Source organism: Halyomorpha halys, unplaced genomic scaffold (assembly GCF_000696795.3).
Source record: "Halyomorpha halys isolate HHAL.00 unplaced genomic scaffold, Hhal_1.1 Scaffold458.1, whole genome shotgun sequence".
NCBI classification, from domain to species: domain Eukaryota; kingdom Metazoa; phylum Arthropoda; class Insecta; order Hemiptera; family Pentatomidae; genus Halyomorpha; species Halyomorpha halys.
The window spans coordinates 815,144-835,031 of record NW_027113640.1 but is presented as its reverse complement, the minus strand read 5'-3'; the positions used below and the strand labels follow the sequence as shown (position 1 = coordinate 835,031).

Below are 19,888 nucleotides of genomic sequence, written 5' to 3'. Positions count from 1 at the left end.
TGGTTGAGGATAATTCAATTTTTTATGACAAGTCTTGGATGAAATCAGTATGGAAGGCATGTTGATTGTGCGAGTGATACAATCCTGTTTTTTTTTTTCTTGCATATTGGTTTCTTTATATTGATAATATATCTAAATCATTATAAATCAGTTAATTTTTTCTTATAAACTTTTTTAAATGCATGAAAAATTATTTTAATATGAAGATAGTTTTATTAATTGATTTAGCAACTTGAATTTTAATGAACCTGCTAAAAAATTGTTTTCTTCCAATGATAATAAAAGAGCCCAATCAACTTTTTTTTTTTAGAATTTCAAGAATGTCTATTTTAATAATCTTTAAATCTTTTAAAGGAATAATAAAATTATTCCATTTAATAAATTACATATTACATCAATATTTACTACTATTGCTGTGTATTTGAAGAAAATGATATTTTGTTTTTTCCAGGGGATTTTAATTCAAGAAGTAGACGAAGGCCAGCCATGCCTGTCTTGTGACAAGTGCCAGGGATTTGAACAACATATTTGGAGGTTGGTACAGATTTATTTATTTATTTTGAGTACTGAATGGATTTTAATTTTTAAAAATTTTATTAAATAAGTTATTTTAATATTAAGTACATGTTACAAAAAATTAATGTTTAATTTTATCAACTTCTCATTTTAAATCAGTCAGTTCTTTGCTGTTGGTATTTATGGTTAAGGATATTATTAAGAATTACCTCTGCCTTCGTAATTGTTAGATATTTTCTATATTTAACTCTGCAATTATTTACATAACAGTAATTATTATAAAAACAGTTTTTTTTGCTTTGGAAATCATCATTTCCACATGAAGCACTTCCTGTTGGATATACTTTCTAGTCATATCCCTTCTGTGGTCATGCCTTTTCTCATACTCCTGACAAATTTGGTTGTATATCTTGAAACTTAAACCTTCTGATTTTGATGAAATATATCAATTTGTTTCTGTTATTTATTTGTAATTGGTTAATTCCTTTTTATTTCTTGTAATAAAAACAAAAGAAAACATAACATTACATTTGCTAAGTATGATTTCCATATACTGTCAGTTAATCTATTATTTTCCTACTAACTTATTCTGCTTACTATATATTAATAAATTTTATCTAAATGTATGATTGTTTTTGCAAAAATCATTATATGTATTTGATATTTTATATTTCTATTCTAATATGCCTTACGTAAATATAAATTATACCTATGAATTCACAAAATTACTAATCAAAGGATTGAACTTAATAAGGCTTCTACACTTTCATTAAATTATAAATAAAATTTAAGATTGTTTAAAAAATATTCTAAAGAAAAAACACTAATAGTGTCTTAATTAATTGAAGACACTACTAAAGAAAAACATAATGATTAATATCCCCATAGAAAATTGGATCGAAATAGTAATTATCAAACACATTACCACATATACCTACATTATATTATGTTTTGCTATATACTTAATAGGGTCGGCCGAAAATTTTTCTTTTGTACCATGAAAGAAAGGTAAAGTATATTATATTAAAAAAAAAAATTATTTTAATCCCCAGTTTGGACTTCATTGGAAGTTAAATGAAGGAAACTAAATATTTGCAAAATACTTAGAAATAAGTATTTATTGCTATTTAAGTGGCTATTGGCATAAAATTGTACAAAAGACTATTTGAAGCATACAAAAATTTTAATATGAACTCATTCAAAATGTTTATTGATAAAGCAGTACTCTTAAAAAGCTGCATTTTCCACAAAATACAAATTTTATTTAAAGCTAGAAAAGATTTTCTTTTTAAATAAAAATTAAAGGAGAGAAAGAAATACTTTATTCATTCATGCTGCCCAAATACATCGGGTTGCTACATTACACAGCATACTGATCACTCCGTGACTTGACATATATAAATTACATATTTTTATATGATGTAATATAATAGAAAGATAACATTTTTTTTTTCCACAGTTTTCTTTTACAATGAATACCAGTCTACAAACTAACTACAAGTTTTTCAATTTATTCCTTTTTTTTTTCTTTCCCTTCTATTTCACAACCCCTATTTCATTTGATCAACAAATTCCCTTATATAACAAATATTAAAATATTTAAAATAATAAAGTAATAGATAAAACAAGAAATAAAATATGTGTTGCATGCATGCCATCCCTCCTCTGGATAAACTCCCCCACTCGTTAATTTCCATGAATGTGGTGATGTATGATTCCCAGGGAGTCAAGTATTATATTTTTTGTCAACCGAGCCATGTCCTGGACCCTAAGCTCCATGAATCTCCTAGTTGTGCTGGGAATCGTTCCACGGACTCCGAACCAGGGGGCTCTCACGTTGAAGTCTCGTTCTTCGAAGCCCTCACGGAACTTCTCCTTAAGGAAAGGATTCATTTATTGTAGATTTCCTTCTTTTCCCTATCTACCTTATTTGCCTGGTCAAGGTCGTTATAATTTAATTCTTTCACTGTGTTGTTAGTGTCTATTTTAAAAATAATTTAATGGAAAAACGTAGCATAGATGACCTTGAAAGAAATTTAGTTAAAATAAACCAGGAATTGCTTCATTTACCAACTTCAGGTACTGCTCAACTGCTTCCATGGGCCATAAACATTTATGAAAAGACTATTACTCCACATTTTCATCAGACTTCATCTTTGAATAGATACTTTCTTTGGCTACTCTTCGTACCAAAGGTGGTGTTAAAAGGTACTGAAACTCCAATCTACCATTTCATTAAATTCTATTGCTAGCGGTTGATTTTGGATAGTTTACAGCTTTTGATTACTTTTCCATTAGAATCTAGATTTTTAGTCTTGTGAATACTTCAGGAATTCATTTCTTGTATAGGATTTAGTTCAATCGTACTCAAAACCAAGTTTTCTGGGAAGTAAAATAGACATTTCTTTCAATCATAGTGTCAATTACTTACAGTAATTTGTCAGACCAGAATCTTGAAGATTTTATAACTTCCAACCTATGATCCAGCCTATTTAGAAGTATTTACTTTTTTGTTTCTACAGCATTTTACAGGTATATAAGAATTACAAAGGAAGTTGACTACAACCTTATGTGTGTTGGAAGCATGTTCTATACTTTTGTAGAGCCTCAGCTTAAAACCTTAGATGGCAGACTATTTCCATAATCTCACACACAATACAGTAAAAATTGACAACTCACAATTTTTCATAGTTATTGAACTGCGGGCTCAGTTTTCCCCTTTAATGTTTGAAACTAATGCTGGAATGACAACTGATTTCAAGATATGGCTTGGTTTGATCTATGCTTTTTTGACAATCATCTAAGATCAGTTATTCCAGTAAATCAACTTTCAAATGTCCAAAAGACACTAAAGAAAAGTAAAGAAGAATATTTTAATAATGCTTAAATATTTACTCAAACAGAAAAACTCTCTAGTTTTAATGAGACTTTGCTATACTAAATTATTCAGTACAACTAAGAAAACTCAAATTTTCAAGGATATTATTCTATTAATTAATTTGTTGAATAAATTAATTTTAAAATTTATTCATGTTTCCTATACTTTTTTTCATCAGTTTATCCCAATAGTTATTTTGTAAACATCTGCTCAGATATTTAACAAATGATGGAAAAATGCTTATTTTCTTAAATTTTAAGTAGCGCTGTGCTAACTGAGGATTAAAAGTAAATTTATTGTTTTGTTTTTTTTGTGTTTTTGCATTTTACTTATTTACCAGAGAGACAGGTTAAATGTAATGTAGCATTTTAAAAGAAAAAAATATTTTTGTCAGTCCACCCTAATACATGTATACAATAAGAATGTGATGACTGAGTATGTTGGGGTAAGGATCCCAGGGTTTAGGGTTCACAACCGCTTGGATTAGATAGACTGCCCACCTGTGACAGTTAATATCTATTTCTCTGCGGTCCGAAGAAATGAATTTAGTCACTCCCAATCTGGTTAGTATGCAACATGTACAGAATATGTGAGGTAGTGTACTCTGCTTTAAAAGTTCAACTCTTTAACGCTAGAATGACACACTGCTATAAGTCAACTTAATCTGACACTCTGGGGTGTGATACACCCCAACATATGAATTGGTATAAAATATAAGTGATATAACCTGCAATGCTTATAATGCATTTTAAAATAACTAAGTGGTCTAGGTAACAAAAATAAATAATTTCAAAATGGGTTATGTACATATGTATTTCCAAAAATCACATATTCTAAAATTTTATGAGCCAACTAGCTAAAAAATGAATAAAAATTAATTGTTGTTCCTAAATAAAAAAATAATTTGTATGGCTCTTAAATACAGATAAATATGAAGTAAATGAATCATAAAACGAGGTGGAAAAGTCATTTTTTAAATTAAAAATGAATAAAATACATAGTGGGGGCTCCAAAGGGATCTCTTTCACACACTGCACTGCAAACATATTGCCGCCCTGTGTTCATTGCAAATAGCTCTCTTGAGTACCCCTTACACATTTGGTCAAAAGTATCTGTTCATCCTTTGTTTAAATTATAATCATGTATGACTTGTGGTTTACCAGATTCTTCAATGACTGCATCATCTTGCATTGTTGGTTGGGTGCCATTTTGTCATTAGCCTTCCTCTCTTGTCTATTTAGTTTATCATCAAATCTCAAGCAGTATGAGAGGAAGCTGAACCAATTCATGGGTATGGTGTGTCGAAATAAAGGATGGCCCCTTTTTATAGAGAAAAGCTCCCCTAATGAGAGTTTACCGGATTTATTATTTACTTACACTAAGGACACTCTGGGGTGTGAGATACCCCAAGACTAGTTCAAATCACAATAAATAGCAAAACAAGACTGACACATAGCAGCAGATAATCAGAATCAATTATGTTATGAATGACAGTTATTTGCATGGTGGGGTTTAGCAAAAGAGCTACACATGTAGGAATTATTCAAAATTTAAAAAGTGCTGGGGTATGTGACACCTCAGTGTGTCGTTCTAGGGTTAAGTATAAGAAAATTCTCTGAACACCTTGTGTTTTAGTATAAAAGAAGTTTATTTAGCAATTAACATTGTAATAATAAATGTGAAAGTAGTTTGAGACTTAATGGTAGTATAAGTTTGGTTTGAACTGCAGATGGAAAGTATCTACAGGTAACCAAACTATTTTAACTAGAATGAATGTAGAATTATTTTGTGCTTTTGTCTTCTATGTCTTGTTTATAATTACTACATGTGCAGTCAAATATTGCCTTGAAATTGGTTTGATATCTAAGTATATTTATAAGTAGTTTCTCTGCGACAAATGATAAGATGTTATTTACATGACAGAGAAAGATTAAATCATACTTTTGATGAATAAATAAAAATAACGTACACTTCAAGTGTAAACACCTTGTTCAATTAAAAAACATATTGGTAAAATTGATTTATTTTTGTTAATAGATTAATTGTAATTGGAGTAACTGAAGTGAATAAATAATAAATGATGAGTGAATAAATGATTGCATATTAGATTATTAGACATTTTTTTTTTCTTAAACATTCTTGTCTTAAAGAGGGCTGTTTTTCTTTTCTTTTGGATTTAGAAAGTATTCTGACAAGCTATTATCAAAATTTATTGGCATTTATGTCATCATTAAGTTAACAACATTCTTCTGCTGTTCACATATTTGTGGTGTTATATTGATGATGAATTTTTTAAAGACAAATTATTGATGCAGTCAATTCTGTTGGAATATTAAATTATTTCTTCATTAGTTTTGTTGATTGTAATTGTAATATTTGTTTTATTAATCATGCACATATGCGATAATGGAGCATTAATATACTTTTAATATTTATTTTTGTAGCTACTATATTCTTAGTATTTCTAATTGAATATTATAATAAACACTAAGGATTGCTCTGATACATTAAGTGATCTTATCCCGTTAAAAAATTTTTATTTCTAATGTATCTCAGTTAATGGATTTTTTTTTCCTCTTTCAAATGCTTTTCACATACTATGGAACTCAACATTATTCACTACTGAGAAGTAGTTTAGTGGAACACATAACTCACTTTAAAACCCAAAGCAAACAAAAACATCCTCGAAAGTTGACAAAGGATGACCTGGAAATGCTATCCACCTCTGATTTAGGCTGTTTGAAATAGACATTCTGAATGTATGTCGGGGATGCAACTTAAATAACTATCTATATCTGATTCATGCATTTTGTGTTTGGGCTTTCCTACTTTTTTAAACAGCGAAAAAATTGTATTTCAAGTTATATTTTTTAGTTTTAAAAATATGTCCATATTTAATTATTTAATCTTAATAGTATTTTCACTGGTTTAACTTTTAACTTTTATTTTATTTTTCTTATTTACTTTATTTTAAATTTATCATTTATTGAAACTGGTATTATAAAGAAGACTGAAGCATTAGGTTTCTGTTTAGTTCAAATGATTGTTACACGGGTATTTATCAATTTTTCATAATTTAATTTAGTTAATATTATTTGAGCCATTCAATGCAAAATTGGATTTAGTAAAAAATGGAGTTTTGGGACATTCTGGAAGTTAGGAGAAGTTCTATAAAGTTTTTAGTCAGGAATAACAGCTTTCTTTGTTAAAACTAGTTAATCACAATTCTATCTGACTGATTATTTGATTATCTATTTTTTTAAAAATGAAAATGGAAGAGTAATGAGAACAAAATGACACACCACTTTTACTTTCAACAGATCATTTGTTCTTGAATATTATTTATACAAGTTAATATTATTTGTTCAAAAATCAAAGCGCTTCACTTACTCATGGTGTACTGGAATCAATGATACATTTTTTATTATTATTATTAAATAATCTGAGGCTTGTCTAATTAAAATGTTCAATTTTACTAACTCCAAGGACACAGGTTCAAATCTGTCTGTGGCAGATAATTATTTTCTGTTTCACTACAGCCTTGAGTCATCTCTGTGGGTTTGGGAGCCCTCCGGAGTCCACCCAACCTCATTAAACGGGTACTCTTAATTGGGTAATAATCTGGCAATCGAGAGCGATTCTGACCAAATCATGTCCTTGCACAACCATGGATCTAGTAGTAGTACAGATTTAATTTGTCAATTTAATTAATTTTTAGCATATTTATAAGTAATCAAGATTTTAATTACTTATAAATATGACAATCATGTGTATTGGGAACCCATAATCAAATCTTCCCCTTAACTGCAATTATTTAATTAATATTTTTTAATTTTATTTACAGTTTATTTATTTCTGATTATTATAAAAGTATTTACGGAACACATAAACGATTGAATATAAGCAATATTTTTTCTCTTTTATTATTTATTTATATAACATGATAAAAGAGTAAATCTATTGTGAGTTAAAAGTTATCATAATTTAGGAATGAAGGAAAATTGTGTGAAAGTTAGGTACTATTTCCTAGTTTCATATAATTTCAACAATGGCCATTACTTGAAATGCCTGGTCCTCTCAAACTTAAATGGAGATATGCTTTTTTTTTTTTCTTTTCCCTCCCTAGCCATTTCTTGCTTACAGGGTGGTTGTTCTACAGCAGTGGCCCCCAACCTGTGGTCCATGGACCACAGTGGCCCGTGAGATACTGAAGAAGAGCCATGGTAGTGCTCAGCAACATTGTTTTATAAGTATTGTGTTTTGTTTATAAGGAATTATTGTTAGATCTGTTTTTATGTTTACCTTTTCTAATGTTTGAGTGTTAGCTGAAAAGTTCTTACAATGTACAATAAACATACTCCAAAATACACTTTTGAGCAACATTATTTTTAAAAATATTCCTGAGGGTGAAGGGGTGGAGCGCATATGGTTTAATATCTGCTTTATTGGTCCTCTGACTTCTTCAGGCTGGTAACGATTTTCTTATAGGCTACCAATCTATTTTACGCAGAGTTAAAAGGTTTCGCTTTATGGCTATGTCATTTTAAGGCTGTTTTTAGCCCATTTTGAAAACGTACTACAGGTATTTAAATGAATTGATATGTGTAATCCTCCCTATAAGGTATGTATTCACAAACATCTAGCTCTTGTATTAATATCATCAATTTAAAGTGATATTTAGCTCTTAGTCGGGTCCAGTGGGTTCACTCATATTACTAAGCTAGTTTCGAATTAACTTACAATTCGTATTACATTACAACAATGTAATGGAGTGATTTTAATCTTTGGATTGATTTTATTTATTTTTCCTTCTTTTGAACCAACATCATTATTTAATCAAGTGTTTAAAAGTTGTAGCAATATTAATCCTGAATTAATCAAGTATTGGAGAAAATCTGGTATAGATTTAATTTATTTATTCAATAAATCGTTGTGGAATTGTAAGGTATTACAATGATAAATATATTTAAATTGATACAATAAATAAACCCGATTTGATGCTACAAAATGCGAAGAAAAAAAAAATGAAATAAATAATTTCTTATTAGATTGTTGAGTATATTTTTGTAATTTGACCTGTAAGAGACTTTGTCAGGTTCTTCTTTGCTGGTCTGTTATACACACTTGGGATTCCTTAAATTTTATGTAAGTGTGGAAGAAAAAATAATACTAAAATTTTCTTAAAGTTGAATAACAACAAATATTTAACTATAAAATTATTACATTTTGGGTCCCTCATAAGAAAAAAATAAAAACGATGGTCCCTTGAAGCAGAAATAGCTGTTCTCCTTGAACTTGGACTGGGATGACTCCTTTATGATCCAATTTCATCTTCGGAGGTTGTTATGCCTTTTTTTCTCTTTCTCTTTATTCGCCGACCATTTGGTTTTTGACAGGTCCTGTGGAATTCTTTTGAGTTATAAATACGATTAATAAAAACTGGAGATGAGCCAGTATTTTTTTTCTTTCAATTTGTCTTGTTTTCTTACTGAGGAACGATTATTTTTGACTAATATTCTTTTCAATAAATGGAAATGCTTGAAATTGATTTATAAAAATCAATTTACACACAAAGAGGTTCCCCTAAAAGATGGACACAAGAGAACATCCGAAGAGTGTGTCTCAGACACCACGGAAGTGGTTTTTTTTTAATAATAAGAATAATAATTTTAATGAAAGAAAGTACATAATATTTTTTTTATCAGACGTGAACGTAAAAAGTTTTTTTTACTATAATATTATTTTGTTATGGAGCTGAAAAATAATTCCTTTTTGAGCACCAAAAATAAATCCGCCTCAACACCTAAATTGTAGTCAATACTGAAGTTGTAAAAACGCCGATTTTTGGTTAATTGGTTATCATATATATTTATTTGGTTGGTATTTTCTAATTCTAATGTCTGATTCTGTTATGGCGCCTTACCATACTATTTATTATATTCAATCTATGCCATCCAGGCATTAATTTATGTGTTTAATTAAAGAGGTTCTTTGTATTTTGCAAATAATTAGCCATCAGTAATTAGTGAATTTTGACAGGAAATGATTGGTTCTGAAGGTAAAATTTTTTTAATTTTTAGCATAGAATACCTACAATTTTTTATTAATTGTATTTTAATTTTATTCTATGTTTGTTAAAAAGGGGAAATGATGAAAGATGTGTTAGGTTAGGGAAGAAAATATAATTAGGCATATAGATAAATAATGGGGGAAAATGAAGAATAATAAGGAAAAAAAGGAATTAAAAATAATAAAAGAATATATACATCCTGGTGGAAACAGAGGAAGAGGCAATTAGTCAAATAAATACTCTGAAAGAAATAGCGGAAAAAGCAGGCCTAGAAGTCTCCTACGAAAAGAAAGAATTTATGACGACGAAAACAAACTACGGCAAAAAAGTAATAGAGACGAAATATGGACGGATGAGAGTGACAAAGAAATTTAAATATCTGGGAGAGATAATATGCAATAACGGTTTGGAGAAAGAGAGGATAAAGGAGAAAATTATCAAGTTGGAAATGTTAAGCTTCGTAACAGGCAATATATACAATAAGAAGAACCTATCGTTTAACGCAAAAATAAGACATTACAACACGGTCATAAAACTAGTAATTTTATACGGAATGGAGGCAACAGTCTCAGGGGTCTTCAACAGGAGTCTCCCTAGCCTGGAAAAATTACTGAAAATGGAGAGAAGGATCCTGAGGAGAATCTATGGGCCCAAGAAAACACAGGAAGGCTACAAGTTAAAACCCAACCAGGAAATCAACAGGGAGATAAATGACCTGGAAACCGAAATAAGAATCAGAAGACTGAGATTCTACGGGCACATGATGAGAATAGACCAAAGGAGACTAAACAAGAAACTCTTTGACAGAATCCGTGAATGTAAGAGCGTAGGAGGATAAGTGAAGAAAATGAGAGAGGAAACAAACACTACTTTGCTGTACTATGCCTTAAGTACACCATAAGAATTTTTAAAAAATTATCTGACTCGGTATAAGTATGCTGTGTATTAAGCAGCCCAATACTGTTTGGGCACCATAACTTTTTTGAATAGAGTTTTTTTCTCTCTAGTTCTGCAAATGGGAACGTTAAGGTTAGATGCATTAAAAAAATGATGAATGGATTCTTGATGCCTAAAAAAATATTTATGATATTTAATTTTTTATTGTTTTAAGGATTAATTATTATTTCTAACGAAGTTTGGGACAGCTAGCAACTAGTCGGCAAGGCTGTAGGTTCCTAAACTCTAGTGTGGGAGTCCCACTCATCACAAATTTAAGCCGTATAAACTGGGTACCTGACCCATCAATAGACCGCGTAGAAATCCTGGCGGTTGGTTTTGAGTACTTGTGTCATTTAGTTTAACTGTTGGTCTAGAAATAGGAGCAGACGTTTGGCCTCCCAGGAAGGGACTAAATTAGAACAAATGTTGGCATGAATGTCTTCTATTTGTCATATTTTTGGTCCCGGCTTAGGAATTTTATAACTGATCGTAAAGATGGACCTTAGTCAGACACTTTTTCGACACAAAGACATTAAGCTAAAACTATAGATGGCTATGAAAGTCAAATTTCTAGCTTCAATTACCAGAATAAACCATTAAATTTACAGCGATTGTTAAGATTATAAAGGAATTAAAGTAGGGCCGATAACCATATAAATGTTTATAGCAACAATCAGCGTGTGTGCGAATCAGTGGTGGGAACTGAATCATTTCTGGGGCATTGAACCATGGGTTCGTTTAAATTTGTTGGTGTTTCACTAAAAAAAAATATAATTTTTACCATTTTATTTCTTAACTGATTAAATAACATTGTTTTTCACACATTAGCCTATTTTTTTTTAAAGTTTATTTATTTAATCAAACGGTTTGTAATGATTAATACATTGACGTATGCTTATCGGTCAGTATTTATTTTCCGAAATCTCTCTCGATTAACACATTTAAGGTCTATCTGAATTCAAAGGAATTAATTTTTTTTTTTATTTGTTCCTCAAGTTCTACTGAACTGTGGACAGTTTTCAATAATACTTAAGTACTGCTCTCACGGCTTCGCGAAGATTCAAAGCTCCTTGTGTGGAAGCTCGGAAGGGTCAGGGGCTTAGAAGTTAGGATTAACGAGGAAGTGTTGGATATTCAACGGACGAACTGTGTGTATGCAGTTCCGAGCTAATTGTTTAACTTTTATGCTGACTGTACCTTTCAAGAGTGTTTCGGTCACAATAGAGATCTCCCGATCGAGCCAGATTCCACAATAGAATAGTAATAAGTATCTCCGAGGTTTTGTTATTTAAACTTAGTTTTATTATTAAACTGTTATTGTTTTTATTTATATACCACTGTTAGATAATCTTATATTCCACTTTGGCATTATTTTCGAAATTTTTTTGGCGTACTGATTGATGAAGATTTACTAAAATATAGAGTAAATTACTTATTAAATTAAATGAAATCTTACAAGCTAATTTCTCGAAAATTGAAGAGGTTTAATTTCCAGGTATAATCTAAAATCCAATATCTCAGTTTTTCTATACTCAGGAAATAAAATACCCTTTGTACTTGCAAATCCAATATCCATTTTCAACATAATCTCAATTTTGGAAAAAAAAAAAAAATAATTGCTTTTGAAATGAAAAAATATTTATTTTAAAATAGTACAAGAACACCATTTTAAAAGAATTTAGTGAACACAACAAAGTTAACCTTGAATTGATGAGGTGGGATCTATCAAGTCCTCAACCTTTTAATTTATTTACACAAGATCCATGCTAAAAGGTTTTTATAAAATAATAATCAATAATTTAATGTAAAAAAATAAGAAGATGGTCTGGGTTGCGGTTAAGAAAACAAAAAAAAAAATTAAATATTTCATAATGACCCACACTGCTGGTCTTCATCAGGGCTAAAATAAAAAGATGCAGAGTAGGCAAAGCTAATATAAAAGGTTTTTCTTTTAGCCCTGATAAAGACAATCAAATAAAAGTAATAAATTAAACCTAAATAATAAACAATGCATGACAGGATTAAAAAAGTCTAACGACTTAACGTATTAAAAAATAAAGTTACAGATATAATAAAAAATATAAATTAATTTACTCATAGGAAATGTGTAAGCATCGATAGAGTTTTTACTTATTAGAACTATGATCTTTTGATGCGTAGAAGACATGGAACAAATGATACAGTATTATAAATATATAATACAGCTGCACATAATTTTAAAAAGTAGTTACTATTACACTTAGCACAGAAACGTATTTCTAGCGGATTTAAAACTATCACTGATTAGCTAATTAATTTAATAAAGTAATGAACTATGTTTTGTTTTTTGCATTTAGTTCCTAAACGATGGATTCGTGCATAAACGTTATGGCATAAGAAATTATGCTGTTGAATTATGGTCGAATAGTACTGTAGCCCATTGAATCCGTTGAGTAGTATTTCGTAAACTGGACACCAAAAACCGATTTTTATTTTTCAAAATTTTCCCAAAACAGAGGTTCTTTATACATCCCATCGAATCGGAGCCATTGGCAGATCTTTCCTAGTCCGTACGTCTTCCCAATGGAATTCTATCACCTCTTTCATTCATTGCTCTAATACGCTTCCAACCTTCAAACCCCGTATCTTTAATCACCTTATATCCATCCAATTCCTGAAGAATAACAATTAAAAAGTTCAAACAAAATTCTAAGTTGATAGAAAGTTAGATGCAATTTAACATAAATATTTTTAGGTGTTTTCAACACATATATATAGTCTGTAAATATGTCCAAATATTTTTTTTTTTATTATTATTAGTATATATCTCGAGATTTATGTTTTGTAAGAGGATTATTATTTTTAATATATTTTTTTATTTTTTATAAAATTTATATATATTTTTTTTTTGCCTTCTTATTTACTTATTTTTCTACTTTTGATATTTTCGATTTTCTTTTAAACTTGTAAATACGTTTATAAGCAATAATTGACTCTTTTTTCTGATTATTTTAGTTTATTATGTTTAATTATTTTTCATTTATATCAATAGAAGTTAGTATTTCTATGATTAATGAGATAATATATGATTTTGATTCCTTTTTTATTTTACATATTCTGTAAATAATGTTGTTTAATTTTTTTTCTTCCTCAGTTTATTATTTCATGTTATATGTTTATTATGACGTTTTATATGTTAATTTTTATTTTTTATACTTTAAGGGGCTAATACTTCTTTTCAATGCCTGTAATATTATGCTAAAGGGTCCCAGAATATTATTATTATTTATGATCCCTGTATACTACATATGAATTCAACGGAAACGAATTTCTGGCAGACCTTAAATTGTTGTTTCTTAGCTTCTAATAAGTGATTTGTTAAAGTCCGTCAATAATAAGAACAGGTGGTTTACGTCCATACCGCTCAACTGAACAATTAAATTATGGTACTCATTAGATTCATGACTTAATGATCTTAAATTTATTTTATTATAACGTTTTTATTAGGATCCATCTTTTAGGATGTATTGATGAAAAGCCGAAAGGAAGACCTAAAATTTGTTATTCGTTACTTTAAAAACTTATTAGCTGTTTATTAACCGTTTTAGGACCTGTATATGTATTCTAGTAGTTTCTGTACCAAAAGGTCATGAACTTGACACATGTAGAAGCTGTCTACATGTTCCACTCCTTTAAAACCTAATTGCTACTCAATTATCGTGAAGATAATTGTCAATAGAGTGGATTTAACTTTTTTATTGTCTTATTATCATCTATAGTGTATAGAGCATAGTGTATAGACTACTAAGATATTTTGGTGGGAGAGAAGCGATGATAAGAGACGGCCCTCAGTCCCTCGCTGCCACCCGGCCAACTCAGTCTGGATTTCGAAATAGAGGTAAACTTATCGCCAGTATCTCGCTTCTCTTAAATCTCGCAATGTTTATTTTTGCCGCTCGCCTCACCGCAAATCCTCGTCCATTCAGCCGTCATTGTGACCCACTTGGTCGAAGGAGACAGGATCATTAAAGCCATTCAACTGTCATTGGAAAGTTTTTGATTTTTTTTTTCAGCCTATTAAAATATCACATTTTTACAGGAGTACTTAATTCATAAGTTATATAAGTTTATCTATGAGGTAAAGCATGGGTTACTGTTTCCCCATCTAAATTATAGATTTTTTGAAATGTATGATCCAAGTACATTTTAAGTATAGCAATAGTCATAAAGTAGATATTAGCTTGTTAATGATTACTCACTTAAAGAAAAGTAAATAATATTTAATGATGTTATTAGACATTAATCATTGTATTTTTTAAATATATATTATGAATTATTTTAAACTTTCTAAAATAAAACTATTTCATTTTTCAATATAATAAAGTTTGAAATTAATTTTATAAATATAAACAACAGAAATTTTATTTCAGTAATTTCATTTAATAATTAATAATATTTTTTCTGTATGTACCTACCTATATTTTCAATTATTTGACGAAGAATTCTACAAGATTTTTCTTAGAAATAATCTCAATACACATAGGAAGAAGCATTTATTTATGCAAGAATTTGTGTTATCAATTTCCTTCTTGATATTTTATAAGGGTTTTCTTATTGCATTCTCACAGAAATGCAAATCATTTATAATGATGGTTTTAGTTATTAATTGTTGTATTTGTAAAATATATATTAAGCATTATTTTAAGCTGTTAAGATAGAATAATTTGGTTCTTCACCTGTAGTACTATTTTGATTTTTAATAAAATAATATATGTAATACATTTTAAAAGTCCAAATGATTAAAAGTTTATTTTATTTAATAATTAGTAATAAATTTTGCTACATATACCTATATATGACTATGTATATGTCTTATTAATAGTCAAAGAATGTTCTTCGGTAATAATCTGAAGAAACTCTTAGAAAACACGTTTATTTATTTAAGGATTTATGTGAACGAATTGTTTCTTACTCATTTATAAAGATTTTTCTAATTGCATACTGACAGAAACGCAAATAATTTTTAATGACGATTTTAGACATTAGTTGTTGTTTTATTAAAATATATATTTTGTATTATTTTAAGGTGTTAAAATATAATTGCTCGATTCTTAATCTACAATATCATCTATTTTTTTTAATAAAATGAGATATGGAATCAATTTTCAAAATATTAATGATAAAAATTTCATTTTATTTAATAGCTAATCATAAAGATTTCTGTACGAATCTTAATATTTGATGAAATATTTTAAAAGGTAATAGTCTCTATATACTTTCGGAAACATTTGCTTAGAACATCTAACATTTAGGAAGAAACATTAATTTATGCAAGACACAAATTCTTTCTAAAAAACTTTTAAAAAGTTTTTGCTTATTGCAGACTGACAGAAAATCATATAATATTTGGTAATGTTCGTAGGTATTAATTTTTGTATTTTTTAGATAAACAGTTTGCATTTAATTAAGCTGCTAAAATGAAATAGTTTTGTTCTTCTATAGTGTTGTTTTGTTTTAATAAAAACATATGAAATAATTTAAAAAAAATAGAAATAACAGAAAATTCATTTCATTAATTAATTAGGATTTTTCTTTTTGCATACTGACAGAAAAGCTTATTACTTCTTATCATGTTTTTAGGCAGTAATTATCGTATTTTTTTTTTTAAATATCTATTATGCATTCTTTTAAACTTTTAAAATGGTATAATTAGATTCTTAAAATCTCGATTTATTTTTTTATAAAATAAAACATGAAATAAGTTGTACAGATATAAATGACAGAAGCTTCAATTCATAAATTTTATTTAATTATTAACTATATATTTTACTACATGTATCTATTTATGTGCCTTATTATTTAACAAAGAATTGTCAAAGAATATAGATAATTATTTCAATACACTGTAGGAAGACAGCTTTATTCATTTAAAAATTTATGTGAACGAATTATCTCTTAAATATTTTGAAGGATTTTTCTTATTGCATTAGAACTGAAAAGTAAACGATTTCAATTAATGTTTTTTGAAATTAATCATGTATTTTAAAATATATATTTTATATTCTGAGAATTTTGTTTTTCTTCCATAACGGTGTTATGTATTTTAATAATATAAAATATGAAATGAATTAAAAAAAAAAAAAGGTAAAGGACATTATTTTTACACAATTTTTTTATTAATATCTTAATATACTCTGGGAAGAAATTTTTATTTGTATAATTTATATACAATTTGTTTTTGAAGGAATTCCACCTTAAGATTTTATTAGGATTTTTTTTTTTTAAATTGAAGAAGTATCTTTATAGCCTAAGTACTTTGTTTTCTAATAATTAATTATGAATTTGATCGCAAAGGGAACCAAGGCTCGTAAAATAAACTGAAACCTACTCAACATAAGCAAAGTGGAGATCCAATATGCTAAGTAAATATTCGTAGTATTCATGTATCGTTTAGTTATAGAACTCAATGGATATGTCCAGGAGCTGATCGCCAATACTATTTACACGAAGACTATGTAATAAAAAAAAAAAAAAATAAAATAACTTTACCATTTATTAGCTGGGAAAAGGCAAAAGGAGTAATAATCAAGTTAACTTACATCGACAAGAACAAAGAGTGACTGGAATATGTCTAATATAATCCTATTTCTGCTCTTATTAAACTTGATGTAAAATATATAATTGACACTTTTAAAGTTTATTTTTAATTTAGATTATATTGTAAGGCTAAGGGTAAAACATCAAAATTATTATTTATGCTAAAATAAAACCATTTACTATCATAAACGTATATTCGAATTAATGTAAGTTCTTACATTTTTTAATATTTGGCTATTCATTAGCTTTGTGAAATAAAAATATTTCAAATTTATCTTTAATAACTTAAATATTCTACGTACGCTTAATCTTTAATAACTTAAATATTCTACGTACGCTTAATCTTTAATAACTTAAATATTCTACGTACGCTTAATCTTTAATAACTTAAATATGACCCCTTATTCAATAATAAGGGGGAAATACAAAACTAACATTAAAATTGCCTTCGAATTTTAAGTACAACCACTATAGATTTCGGCATCTTTATATCTAAGGTGGATTGAATCACATTAAAAATTAAACTATAGCTGCTCTCTCTCTTTTTTTAAAAATATTTGTATAATGGACAGATTTTTCTTTCGTTAAACTGTTTACCCGAACTAATTCTACAGAGATAGATAGATCCGCTCAAAAGCGTGGATCCCAGAGGTTGGATTGGCCGTCATTAGGAATGGTGCCAACAGATTGCATTGGCAGGCCACATTAGAGTTCATATCACTGGGATTTAGTAGCTTCAATCAAATTTTTTTTTTCCTTAGTGAATTATCTCCCTTGTTGTTTCTATTACTTTTTATACTGTAATAGGATTTAGGAGTTTTAATATGGATTATGCGTTTAGTTTATAATAATTATTTGCTTATGGGGCAACCCCCGTACGAATAGAGTTAGCCTGTGAAATACATAAAATAAATAATTAATTGTAGTAATTTGACAAAAATGATGAATCCAAGATGGTTTATATAAAGTAATAACAAAGAATATACCCAAGCTGGGCTATCTAAATCCATTAGAATAAAACTTCATATATAATAATAAAAAAAAAACTACCTATTGGAACGATAGTTATCCAGCTCTAAGCAAAAGGTTTAGTGTTACATATATAAAAAAAGAGTTTAAGATCCAATCCCGAGGGCACAGACAGAAATTCATACAATTGATTTCGGTTCAATATTGCTTAGTTTCGGCACGTATCGGATTCGGTTCTCATGATACGCGGGGAAATTTGTCAAAAAGTGGAAACAATCCTCCAGTGCCGTTCCATTACAAGCTGGACAAAGCTTCTGTGGTTCCAAAGTATATTTGTGTGGACCTACTCTTACAGTAATTTGCATATTTACCGGAGAGTCGTAGTTGGACAATTATTTTCAAGTGAGCTATAGGGCAGCTTATTTTTAGGTAGCTTTGAGGAGCATCCGTTTTAATAAAGACCCTACCGTACCACGGGTTATAGTTCGATTCTCGTAATAACAAGAGGTCTTTATCCTTGACAAATTCCCAGTATCTATCCAAGATCTTCCCCATTATAATTTTGATACTTACAAGATCATTAAGTAGTATCGGGTAAAACATTCCGGAGTTCTCCAATATTTTTCTTATCTGCGTTATCCAATTGTATTGCAGACTCAAACAATTTTTACTGTCTAGCTGTTGTAGTTTTATATAACATTGTTTCACGAAGCGAGTACAACTCATTTTAAGTATTTTTATTAGCCTGGACAAAGTTTTCTTTAAAATGTGATATCCCACAGGGATGGGTTCTCCTTCTAGTCTTACCATTAAGTGTGGGGAGTTTTGTTGCACAGTAGTCGCTTATAATATTTTCTAATTCCTTTATGTGTTTCACGGGCCAAATAGGTGCAGCGTAGAAGATACAATTCAACATAGTCGACTCGTAAAGTTTCTACCTGGCATCACACGAAATAATTTTAGCCTTCGCACAAGTACTTATGCGATTAATTAATCATGTCCTTTATTAATGGAAAGCTAAAAGATTGGTAAACATTTCAGAAGCTCATTCCCATCCTCAGAATTTGACAATTTATATCATATTAACAGCTTATTTTGGGGTTGATTAACAAACATATTTACATATGGTTTTCATTTCAATACTTGTTTAAGATTGGCAATCTTCAGTCAAAATTTTATCAAATAAATTATTATAATATATATAAATGATTAAACGTATTTTTCAAAACATATCAGAGATAGTCCGGGGGATGCGGTCAAAAATGGACATAAAGTAGTTCACCACTATTCGCCATCGTTTCGCCCCATTCTGCAGTGCTGTATCAGTGCTAAAAAAGATACAAAATTTGTATTGTAAATTTTTAGTTGTATAAATTTTAGCTCTGATGAAGCCCTTAGTGTAATGCTATTAAAATTTAATAAATTCTTTACACACATTATAATTAGTTAGTTTGAAATACTATAAAATTGTAATAAATATTAGGATTTGAAATTTTAGAAATATAAAAATACTTCTATGAAGCTAAATAAAATGGGAGATACTCTCTTATACACTTTAAGAATTCATTATCCTATAATACAATACATATTTAATTTATGAAGAAAATAAATAAATAAATAAGAAGCAACGACAGAATTGTGCCTCTCTTCTTTATTTGTCTGGCTTAGCAGTAAATATAAATGAATTTATTCGTTTATTGAAATTTATGTAAATAAATGCAATGTGTGTTTATTCTGGGATTTAAGAAGTAATTTCCGAAAACGTTCTATTGTTTTAACAGGACACTTTAAGATTTCCGGCTGTTACCTTTAGGTTTTTTTACATCTTCCTTTGTTTGTTCAGGTGCCTAACAGCATGTTGATAAGAATAATTTTCCTAGGTGAATTTCTTTTAACACCCCTCTCTTTCGCTCTCTCTCTCTCTCTCTCTCTCTCTCTAT

The 19,888-nt window shown here is 28.8% G+C and overlaps 1 protein-coding gene across 1 annotated transcript in view; it reads left to right on the top strand.

The window, feature by feature from the left end:
- Positions 1-451: 451 nt before the first annotated feature.
- The window catches only part of Lmpt (Limpet), a gene marked incomplete at its 5' end in the record, with an annotated part of 767,445 nt that continues 748,008 nt past the window's right edge, over positions 452-19,888 (top strand). The window contains 1 exon segment of the mRNA XM_067051042.1: positions 452-534. Coding sequence (XP_066907143.1) covers positions 452-534 — 83 coding nt within the window.